This window comes from Entelurus aequoreus, linkage group LG11, assembly GCF_033978785.1.
Source record: "Entelurus aequoreus isolate RoL-2023_Sb linkage group LG11, RoL_Eaeq_v1.1, whole genome shotgun sequence".
NCBI classification, from domain to species: Eukaryota; Metazoa; Chordata; class Actinopteri; order Syngnathiformes; family Syngnathidae; genus Entelurus; species Entelurus aequoreus.
Genome location: NC_084741.1, coordinates 6,764,919 through 6,777,224, shown reverse-complemented (window position 1 = coordinate 6,777,224; position 12,306 = coordinate 6,764,919). Strand labels below are relative to the sequence as shown.

Genomic DNA, 12,306 nt, shown 5'->3' with positions numbered 1-12,306 from the left:
TTGGCAAGTATGGGTTTTGGCACCAGCCGCTAGACTTGAGCAATCTAAGACTAGATCTGACCAATCTAAGTGTATGAGCATAAACTGATGAAGCCTACTTGGCTGAGAGGCGAAATGTCTTTTAACCTCTTAAGGCCCATGCTGTTTGTTTACATGCTTTTTTTAATTTCTCTTTGCTATTTGGGCTTATTGGACCCTAATTAGAATAAAAACAAAGAATCATCTTTTGAAATGTTGTACTTAGTCCATAAGTACACAAACGTGTACTTCATGTTTAGTGACATGTTAATTATTATTTTTACAATTTTTTTTCCCAAATTCCATTGTATGTTATACTCTTCTGACACCACCAGATGGCAGTATAAGTGTCCACATAAACGGCCATAAGACCCCAATTCAGTAGTGTACACAATTTTGGAAATAAGAGCTAAAAGGTGCTGTCTACGCATGTGGCCACTAAGCCTTTAGAGGTTTTTAAGACAAACCAAACAGTCCAGTTGCGTGAATGCCCTCAGATGACATACTCCATACATAAATATTGAAGTACGGTGTATCCAAACCACTGTGCGGTGCCACATCTGTGTGCTGTGAGAAATGACCAACTTACTAAGTGTGTAACAATTTGTTTCAACAACGATTTGATTTTAATCATAATTTGTGGTTGCCGATACAATCCAGGGATTGTATTCGATTATTTTGAACGAAAAGGTCTGAAACGATTCAGTGAGTTCAAGTCAATTCTGTAACTTTGACTGTGAAGTAAATACTGCGTTCACGTCACTGCAGGTGAAGTTTCCTATATTCCTGTTACTTCTTGTAAGGGATTTAAGTATACATTAATTATGGCTCTAAACAATCAAGTAAACAACAATTAATGGCCAATGCCATACTCACTAGTGTTACCATATCTGAGTCTCACTAGTGTTACCATATCTGAGTCTCACTAGTTTTCCCATATCTGAGTTACTGTGTAGAAATATGGGGAAATAATTACAAAAGTACACTTCATTCATTCACTGTGTTACAAAAAAGATCAGTTAGAATAATACATAATGTTGGATATAGAGAACATACAAATCCTTTTTTTATTGAGTCAAAGATACTGAAATTCCACGACGTAGTGAATTTGCAAACAGCTAAAATTATACACAAAGCAAACTATAACCTGCTACCCAAGAATATACAACAATTATTCTCAAAAAAAGAGGAGAAATATAATCTTAGAGAAAAATGTAATTTAAAACATTTGTACGCACGTACAACACTTAAGACCTTCAGTATATCAGTATGTGGAATTCAATTATGGAATGGATTAAGCAAAGCAATCAAACAATGTACTAATATGATCCACTTCAAGAAACTCTTCAAACTTAAAGTGTTTACAAAGTACAAAGAAGAAGAACCATGATAAACATTCTGAATTTATTTAATTCATCCATTCTTTCACTCTCAAAATAATCTTACTTATCTCATCATATGAAATGTAACTTACTTCACCAATTATTATCTATCTATTTATTTTGATTGTGATTACTTATGGAGTACATTGTGAATAAATTGAGAACAGGAAGTGAACAAAAAAGTTTAGCAACTGTTATGTAAAAGAAAAGGGGTAGGATTAAATAAGCTCTGCTTCTTCCTACTCCTTTTCGAACATGTTGAAAAGAGAAACTGGAAATTGTGATGTATCATGTTGTATGCTTGCATGTTCCAAATAAACTCAAACTCAACTCAACTCAATGCATTCACATCTTTTTTGGTTCATCCAACTTTAGGTTGAATGAACAAGAGGAAACCTATTCTGCTCTTGTGTTCAGTATTCAAGGAATTTTCAATAAAAGTACAGTAACCAACGTTTTAACAGTAGATGCACCTGCACTTCTGATTTTGTATATCAACATAAAAATAATACAATAACAATGTCAAAAATAAAGTGCAGGCAACATCTCCTGAGGATGAATTAACAGTAGGTTAGCCTGCTACTTGTTCCTGTTGTTTTTCAACATAGAACTAATACAAAATTGATATATATAAAAAAGTGAAGTTTAACCAAACCTCTTCAGGTCAAATTAGCAGTGGTTTAAACAGATGCTTACTACTCCCAGTTTAATAAACAACAGTGCAGTAATATCTAACAAAAGAGCAGGTGTAACCAACTAATACTTTGTGCTGCCAGTGTGTTGTGGAAATTCCCCGGCGCCTTACTAGGTGGTTTGAGAGATTTGTCGTGTTGCCATTGTATTTTACAAATCCTACAAGCAGTTAGCGACTTATTAAGAACTTCTCTGTATTCGCAAAAGCCTAAGTGTTCTCACACACTGCACTGCAATGGTGGCTAATTCCTCATTCGCCTGATTCTCTTATGGTATCCACCATAGCGGGTAGAGTGGCTGTCTTGTAGGTGGAGGGTTACCGGTTAAATTCCGGCCTGGAGAGCTCATGTCGACGTGTCCTTGAGCCTCACACCGAACCCCTAACTGCTCCTGATGGGTCGAGGTCAGCACCTTCCATCTGGCATCTTCCGTAATCGGTGTGTGTGAATGGATGAATGTGACGTATAATGTAAAGCACTTTGGGTATCGTTTTAGGTATGATAAAGCGCTATACAAATACAGACCATTTTAATTGTTTTTATGACTGCTGACGCGTGGGGAGGATGTCACAGACAGGCAGACAGACTTGCGTAACGTTTAACGTCTTTAGAACTAATAATAGTCTGCCCTTCTTAAATGTAATGTTTTCTTTTCTAGTATCGATAACATCGATTGATTGCCTTTTAAAACGATGTTAGATCGATATATACAGTATCTTCCAGAAGGCAAACTTGCGAGCACAGAGCAGTGTTCTTAAATCTTAGGAATATAAATCGATAGATTGATGTAGTGGATGAATCGTTACAACCCTATCTACTACCAATCACTTATTTTTGTTCATCCAGTGACGCAACGCCACGGGCAGGCAGTCAAATGCTCTTCCACGAGGTGGTACAAAGTACATAACTAACCCTTTGTGCCCAACTGTTCTCTTCCACGCAACAGGAAAAAGGTATTGCATGCTCGATGGTGTGCTGTCAAATGATGTGCCTCGGCTCAATAAAGGTTGGGAAACACTGGAATATAATACTAACACACACTGGTAAAAAGTGAATGGTGTGAGGTTCCTTGCAAAGTTAGCATTGTAACATCAAGAAAGAAATTCCCAGGCCTTGTTAGTAGTACATTTCTATGTTTTGAGCTGCATCACTAAGCTCCGCATTCCACCGCTGCCATACTTGAGCTGATCTTCAAAGATGGAGTTAAGTTACAGCATATTAGTGGCCATATTACACTCCTCCCCCCTTTTTCTCTCTGCTCCATATTGACAACACAGAAATAGAGCTTGACTGCATACCAGCTCTGGTTGCCGTCTGCATTTGGGCAGTTAGCCTGTCTCTTATGACGTCGCATCATTCCGAGACGAGTGCTGTGTTATGTCAGAATGTACCAGGACGCAAACGAGCATGTCAGAAGGGTCTCGCAGAGTCCTCCATCTCACTCTGCCTCTCTTCCCTTGCCATTAGCCAGGGCATCTCCAGCCGCGAGGACCGGGATGACCTGGTGCGCTCCTCCAGCCACACGCCCTCCAACAAAGCACACATTTTAGCCATGCCACAGTTTGGCCTGCGAGACAACCTCATCAGGTGTGAGCTGCTGAAGAATGAGGAACTGTACATTTACCGAGAGCATTTCAGGTAGGTTGCACACAAGTGTAATGATTTGACATTAATACACAATAATGTTACAGGGTTTCTGCGAGTCATTAAAAAACAATGAAAGTCATTAAATCAGGGATGTCAAACTTGTTTTCATTGAGGGCCACATCACAGTTATGGCTGCCATCAGAGGGCCGCTTGTAATAGCAAATAATGTATGAATTTACCTTTGATTGATTGATTGAAACTTTTATTAGTAGATTGCACAGTACAGTACATATTCCGTACAATTGACCACTAAATGGTAACACCCGAATAAGTTTTTCAACTTGTCTAAGTCGGTGTCCACGTTAATCAATTCTGGATTTCATTATTAATTAAAGCTGCAAGCAGCGTTGGTCGGGCCCGCATATTTGGCTGGTGGTTGTCCTAAGTGTCCCAATACTTTTGTCCAGTGGTAGTCCTGAGTGAGACCTACATAGAGGTTTTTGTTTCATGTCTCTACGATATTCGTACTGGGAGTTAGAGGAAGTTGTGTCTGTGTTTTTTTCCTAGGTGCTGCGGCACAGTGGTTCTTTGAAGGCTTGTAAAATCAAAACCGTAGCACTTATCAAAAGTCTTTCGTCAACTTTTAATCTTTTAATCTCTCTCCTGTAGAAGTTTGAAGCCGAAACGACAAACGCGCTCAGAGGAGATAACGTTTGATGTTTGGTGACCGGTTTTAACAAAAATGTTGTTTTGAAGGAGGGATTGCAAACTTCCTGTTGATTTTTGCTGAAGGATGTCAATCTATGAAATCTAGGTCTAGGTGAGACCTACATAGAGGTTTTTGTTTCATGTCACTAAGACATTCCTACCGGAAGTTACAAGCAGTTTTGTCTGTGTTTTCCTCTGAGGAGCAGTTGTGTCTCTGTTTTATTCAAAAATTGCGCTAGAGTGCAATTTTGAGTTTTGGGGTTCGGTTTTTTCATTAGATTGCAATTTCCACCAGTCCTGATGTGTGTGAAAAGTTTGGTGAGTTTTGAAGTATTTTAAGGGGGTCAAATTACAGCTCAAAGAGGCAAAAATGAGTGTTTTTAGTAATTTTTTGTTTAAGGGGAAATTGCCAACTTCCTGTTGATTTTTGCCCGAAGAAATTAATTAATGAAAAGTAGGTCTAAGTGAAACCTACATAGAAGTTTTTGTTTCATGTCTCTACGACATTCGTACTGGGGGTTAGAGGCAGTTTTCTTCCTTGGGGGCGCTAGAGCGCAATTTTGAGTTTTGGGGTTTGGTTTTTTGACTAAAGAGTTTTGTTCACGTTTTTTTATGTGTGTGTAAAATTTGGTGAGTTTTGAAGCATGTTAAGAGGGGCAAAGTAGTCCGCAAAGCTGCGGAATAATAATAAAGAATAAAACCTTACAATAACAATAGGTTCCTTTCGTCCCATTGTCAAAGGACTCCCTTTGGGATTCCTTTGACAATGGGTCGTGCGGACCCTAATTATATAAATTGTTTTAAGAAGACTGTCGATTTTACAGTAAAAACTTTACATTTACAACATTTTGCTGTAAAATGTACTGGGTTTTTTTACATTTGTGTGTATAGCAGCAATAGCAGCAGCCTGGAGGTGTTAGCATTGACTCCTCTCTACTTGTAGCGTGTCTTATTGAACTGTACAACCAGTGAACAGTGTTTGCACACATACTGCCCCCTGTTGGCAAATCTGTGTATGCAGTTGTAACGCGCTCTCTTTCTTCCAGCTTTTTCCTGGGCACGTACAATGTGAACGGGCAGGCACCCAAAGAAAGCCTCCATCCGTGGCTGAGTTGCACCCTCGACCCTCCTGACATGTACTGTGTGGGGTAAGGCACTAGCTTCAGCTACACCCACATCAACACACATCCCACAGCTGGGCTAGTACCGCTCAAAGTTGAACACAGATCAGCTTTTGAGATAAAGCACCCATTGATCCTGCCTACGTTTCAGTTGGCGGCGGTGGAGGAATATAAAAGTCCAGTGGAAAGAACTCTGAGTAAGCGGCCACTATTTTTGTGCTAGCTTTCAGGAGCTCGACCTCAGCAAAGAGGCTTTCTTCTTCAACGACACTCCCAAAGAGCTGGAGTGGACAAAGGCAGTGTCTGAAGCCTTGCATCCAGATGCCAAGTATGCCTTAGTAAGAAACACCCTCTTTTTTTTTGCTTTAATCTAAATTTCATAGAAGCGTAAATGTTACTGAGCAGTACTTTATGTTCTAATAATTTCATTGTCTTGCTTCATTTTTCTTTTATATGTTTCCCTTTTTTGGGGGGCTGCTGAGTCATAATTACCAGCGTCTGCTTCCTGTGTTAGGCTTTGATTGATTGATTGAGACTTTTATTAGTAGGTTGCACAGTGAAGTACATATTCCGTACAATTGACCACTAAATGGTAACACCCGAATAAGTTTTTCAACTTGTTTAAAGGCCTACTGAAATGATTTTTTTTTATTTAAACGGGAATAGCAGATCCATTCTATTTGTCATACTTGATCATTTCGCGATATTGCCATATTTTTGCTGAAAGGATTTAGTACAGAAAATCGACGATAAAGTTCGCAACTTTTGCTCGCTGATAAAAAAAAGCCTTGCCTGTAGCGGAAGTAGCGTGACGTCACAGGAGCTAGTATTCCTCACAATTCCCCGTTGTTTACAATGGAGCGAGAGAGATTCGGACCGAGAAAGTGATGATTACCCCATTAATTTGAGCGAGGATGAAAGATTCGTAGATGAGGAACGTTACAGTGAATGACTTGAGAGGCAGCGATGGACGTATCTTTTTTCGCTCTGACCGTAACTTAGGTACAAGCTGGCTCATTGGATTCCACACTCTCCTTTTTCTATTGTAGATCACAGATTTGTATTTTAAACCACCTCGGATACTATATCCTCTTGAAAATGAGAGTCGAGAACGCGAAATGGACATTCAGTGCCTTTTATCTCCACGACAATACATCGGCGAAATGCTTTAGCTACGAGCTAACGTGATAGCATCTTGCTTTAACTGCATATAGAAACAAAAGAAATAAACCCCTGACTGGAAGTATAGATAGAAAATCAACAATACTATTAAACCGTGGACATGTAAATACACGGTTAATGCTTTCCAGGCTGGCGAAGGTTAACAATGCTGTGCTAACGACGCCATTGAAGCTAACTTAACAACCGGACTGCACAGAGCTATGCTAAAAACATTAGCTCTCCACCTACGCCAGCCAGCCCTCATTTGCTCATCAACACCCGTGCTCACCTGCGTTCCAGCGATCGGCAGAAGGACGAAGGAATTCACCCGATGCGTTTGGCGGCCCGGAGACGTAGGAAGTCAAGGTGAAGTCGGCGGCTAGCGCGGCTAGCGCGGCTAGCGCGGCTAGCGCGGCTAGCGCGGCTAGCGCTCCAACAAAGTCCTCCTGGTTGTGTTGCTGTAGTCTGCTGCTAATATACCGATCCCACCTACAACTGTCTTCTTTGCAGCCTTCATTGTTCATTAAAAAAATTGCAAAAGATGTCCAGAATACTGTGGAATTATGAAATGAAAACAGAGCTTTTTGTATAGGATTCTACGGGGTACCATAACTTCCGTTACTCGGACTTCGTCACGCGCATACGTCATCATACCGCAATGTTTCAGCCGGATATTTCCCGGGAATTTTAAAATGTCACTTTATAAGTTAACCCGGCCGTATTGGCATGTGTTGCAATGTTAAGATTTCATCATTGATATATAAACTATCAGACTGCGTGGTCGGTAGTAGTGGCTTTCAGTAGGCCTTTAAGTCGGGGTTCATGATACAGATATATACTATCATATATACTATCATCATAATACAGTCATCACACAAGATAATCACATTGAATTATTTACATTATTTACAATCAGGGGTGTGGAGGGGGGGGGGGTAGGATATGGACAGCAAGTAGTGGACATAGAGAGAGAGAGATCAGAAGGCATAAGAAAAAGTATCTGCATTTGATTGTTTACATTTGATTATTAGCAATCCGGGGAGGGTGTTAGTTTAGGGTTGTAGCTGCCTGGAGGCTGCAGTCAAGCACAAACAAATAACGCCATGTGACATCTCTACACTGCGTCCAAGTAAATTAACTGCTTTTCCTAACCAGCAGGTAGCAGCAGTGCACTTGCGCAAATTCTGCTGGGAATAAAGAGAGACAAAAGTAAAAGTGGCCCTCAGTAGGATGCCAAATTCTCACATGGCCAAGCAATGCTAATGCTTTCGAGTTACTTCCCGCTAGTGTTGAGCCATGAAATGGCGGTATAGCCCGGTTGGTAGAGTGGCCGTGCCAGCAACTTGAGGGTTCCAGGTTCGATTCCCGCTTCCGCCATCCTAGTCACTGCCGTTGTGTCCTTGGGGAAGACACTTTACCCACCTGCTCCCAGTGCCACCCACACTGGTTTAAATGTAACTCAGATATTGGGTTTCACTAAAAAAGCGCTATATAAATATAATTCACTTTACTTCAAATATGATTTAATATGAAGACAAACAAATCTGGAGCTGCACCAAATGACATTGACTGTTTTTTACCTACTCAGTGGCCTAGTGGTTAGAGTGTCCGCCCTGAGATGGGTAGGTTGTGAGTTCAAACCCCGGCCGAGTCATACCAAAGACTATAAAAATGGGAGCCATTACCTCCCTGCTTGGCACTCAGCATCAAGGGTTGGAATTGGGGGTTAAATCAGCAAAAATTCTTCCCGGGCGCGGCACCGCTGCTGCCCACTGCTCCCCTCACCTCCCAGGGGGTGATCAAGGGTGATGGGTCAAATGCAGAGGACAAATTTCACCACACCTAGTGTGTGTGTGACAATCATTGGTACTTTAACTTGAACTTTAATTACTGTCTGGTTTGAGGGTTTAGATCAGACCTGGGAAAATTAAGACCCAGGGGGCCACATGCGGCCCGTTAAACTTTTCAATCTAGACCGCCGGACATTCCCAAATAATTTTTTTAGATCTTTAAGATGGAAACTGTAGCTGCCATTATGATGTGTAGTGATGTTTTCAAATGACCATAAGTCTTGAATTATTAAGTTAAAAATAAGTTAAAGTAGCAATGATTGTCACACACACACACACACACTAGGTGTGGTGAAATTTGTCCTCTGCATTTGACCCATCCCCTTGTTCACCTCCTGGGAGGTGAGGGGAGCAGTGATCAGCAGCGGTGGCCGCGCCCGGGAATCATTTTTGGTGATTTAACCCCCAATTCCAAGCCTTGATGCTGAGTGCCAAGCAGTGCTCCCATTTTTATAGTCTTTGGTATGACTCGGCCGGGGTTTGAACTCACAACCTACCGATCTCAGGGCAAGATCAAGCCTCCGTCCGCATCAATCGTAGTGTGGGGTCATAAAAAGGAGCTTCTTATACTTTCGCTAACGTCGAGGAAGAAATGTCAGCCATCTTGAAAAATGTCTGGCTTCTAAGTTACGTGAAGGAGCCCAGAACTTATATTGTTTAAATGTTTGCGATATTTCAAAATTTCTCCCGAGAAAACCTTACAATGTAACAAAACCCCAGACCAGACATGGGCAAAATACGGCCCGCGGGCCACATGTGGCCCATTAAGATTTTCAATCCGGCCCGCCGGATGTTCTACATCATTTTTTTAGTTAAAGGTAAAGTTAAAGTAGCAATGATTGACACACACACACACACTAGGTGTGGTGAAATTTGTCCCCTGTATTTGACCCATCCCCTTGTTCACCCCCTGGGAGGTGAGGGGAGCAGTGAGCAGCATCGGTGGCCACGCCCGGGAATCATTTTTGGTGATTTAACCCCCAATTCCAACCCTTGATGCTGAGTGCCAAGCAGGGAGGTAATGGCTCCCATTTTTATAGTCTTTGGTATGACTCGGCCGGGGTTTGAACTCACAACCTACCCATCTCAGGGCGGACACTCTAACCACAGGGCCACTGAGCAGGTATACAAAGTATTTCAATGGTTGGAATCTGTGCATTTGCATGATATACGAGTTACTATGGTAATCTAATCAGTTACTATGGTAATCTAAGTCACAGCAGCTTTTAGACGAGGCACCGAGCAGTGTGGGTGGGGAGCGTTTCCACAGAGTGTTTCCAGAGCGGCCAGCCTGAAATGCGGGTGTCAGGGACAGACGCGGGAGGGAGATTTTTACAACAAAGTTCGAAAGCTTAGTGATATATCAGATTGTAGGTGGGCTTTTTTATTCCCCCTTCGCGTTCATATTTTGCTGTTTGTTGCATTTTTGTTGCGTTTCGCTTGATTGTAAATAGGGCTGGGCGATATACTCGATATATCGCGGGTTTGTCTCGGTGTGATATAGAAAATGACTATATCGTGATACTCGAGTATACGTTCTCATGTAGTTGTTTTTAGCTGCGGGCATTACACTAAAGGCTCTTCTTACTCTTTGTTGTCTACTGACATACTGTCACGTGTGCAACGTCACACGCTCCCGCGGAGCGGACAGGTAGCGACATGGTAACGTTAGCTGTGATGCTAACGGTGCGGTGCGGGTGGTAATACGAGAGAGAGAAGGTGCGAATCTGGTAACAAATGGAGGAAGAATTAATTCCCAAGAAAAACAGCACGGGGTCCATCGTCTGGCGGTGGTTTGGCTTCACGCGGGAATATGTCGAACATTTATGCGGCAAAAGCGTTGCTACAAAAAGTAGCAGCACTGCTAATGTAGCATCATTTGAAAAGTCACCCGCTAGAGCAGGGGTGGGCAATTAATTTTTATCGGGGGCCGCATGAGCAACCCGAGCACTGCTGGAGGGCCACATCGACAATATTTCAATTAAATTTTGCTCAATATTATTTTTGATGTATACCCTAAGATAAATAATAATAATAATAATAATAATAATTAATAATAATAGTAATACTTCAACATAGTGTGTGTAACAGCATTCCATGACTAATATAAATAAATTAACATTAATAATAAATGACAGTAAAATAAGCACACGTATGACTGAGGAGTCATAGTGTAACTTTGTGTGGTGTTTTAGTTGTCCGACTTTTTGTGTGGCCATAAACGCAGCAGTGGTTTAGTGCTATGCGTGTTGGTGACACATGACAAGTTGGTTTTGGCCTGGTTTGTACGGCAGGAAATGACTAGTTTTTCCAGATAGAAGTGTTTTACTCATGTTTTTGGTGTGGTTATGGCCGAATATAAACAATTTTGCTCAATAAAGTGATCAATATAATTCCTGTCCTCGAAGCATCTCGATAGACGTTACAATAATTGAACGGTGTTCAATTGAACGGTGTTGACGAACACCGTTAGGGCCGCTTGTTGTCACTGTCACTCAGAGTTGCATTGCAAAATTACATAGAATAAATGTGTTTATTTTGTTTAGAATTCAGATGGGATTTGATTTGGTGCGCGGCATATATTTGCTGTGCACAGCGGACGCTTGAGCAGTGCGCAATTGCGCAGGCGCGCACCTTAGAGGGAACGTTGCTTGGCAGTCCATGTCTCGTTGAAAACACGCCGTTCGTCATCAACTTTTGTCTTTTTAGCGTCTCGGGTGTAAACCGTGCATCACTTGTGGCTGTGCACCTTCACTCGCAGGTTACACACGGACACACGCCCATAAATAATACTTTTCAAAATAAAAGCAGCGCAGTTGTATTGCGCGCACGACATGGATGTTTTTTCAACTTTATTTTGTAAATTGTGATTGCAGCTGTTCACATTCACTCACAATCACGCACGTGCACACGTCCACACGGAAGTAATACAAATAACGATTTTCAAAACAAAAGCAGCACCGTTGTATCGCACACTCGACATAGATACTTTTTAAAATGTATTTTGTAATTTATATTTGGCCTCACGCGGGCCGGACAGGGACGCACAAAGGGCCGGATGCGACTAGAGATTGAAGAGTGCTTGAAACTCTGCATGTCGACATCTCCGGCCGGTGCCACACCAACAAAATGCCCAAGCAACTATTTCCAGATCAACACCGTATGAAAAAAATAGTCAACAACAGAAGGAGATAACGTCCGCAGAAACCTACCACATAGCGAAGGACATACACTATTTGATTTCCTATTATGTAGCTCATTTTTATTTGACAGTTATTGAAATATCTTGTGTGACATCATGCACAAAAGTGCACTTTATTTGTTTCAAACTATTGTAGTGGCGTTCTGTACACATTAATTTAGTGTTGTTTTGATAAGTCATCTTAGTGACATCATTCACAAAAGTGCACTTATAGCTTGTTTTAAAATGTCTCTGACAATCTTGCACTTTCTGTTTTGGAAATGACATTAATGTTTGTGCCACTGCTTAATAACTGTTTAATAAATACACTTTTGGTTAATTGACTTAGTTGTGATTTCCCTCTCTGCATGAAAGTTTAAAATGAGCATATATTAATGCAGTATGAAGGAGAATGTTTTAATGTAGACACATAGAATCATCATACTGCTGTGATTATATGCATCAAGTGTTCATTCAAGGCTAAGGCAAAATATCGAGATATATATCGTGTATCGTGACATGGCCTAAAAATATCAAGATATTAATAAAAGGCCATATCGCCCAGCCCTTATTGTAAAATATGTCGATCGAGAGGGGGTGTGACGT

The 12,306-nt window shown here is 41.2% G+C and overlaps 1 protein-coding gene across 1 annotated transcript in view; it reads left to right on the top strand.

The window, feature by feature from the left end:
- The window catches only part of inpp5b (inositol polyphosphate-5-phosphatase B), a 65,654-nt gene that overhangs the window by 26,925 nt on the left and 26,423 nt on the right, over positions 1 to 12,306 (top strand). Inside the window, exons 8-10 of the mRNA XM_062062361.1 lie at positions 3,560 to 3,730; positions 5,434 to 5,535; positions 5,732 to 5,846. Coding sequence (XP_061918345.1) covers positions 3,560 to 3,730; positions 5,434 to 5,535; positions 5,732 to 5,846 — 388 coding nt within the window. The remainder of the gene's footprint in view (positions 1 to 3,559; positions 3,731 to 5,433; positions 5,536 to 5,731; positions 5,847 to 12,306) is intronic.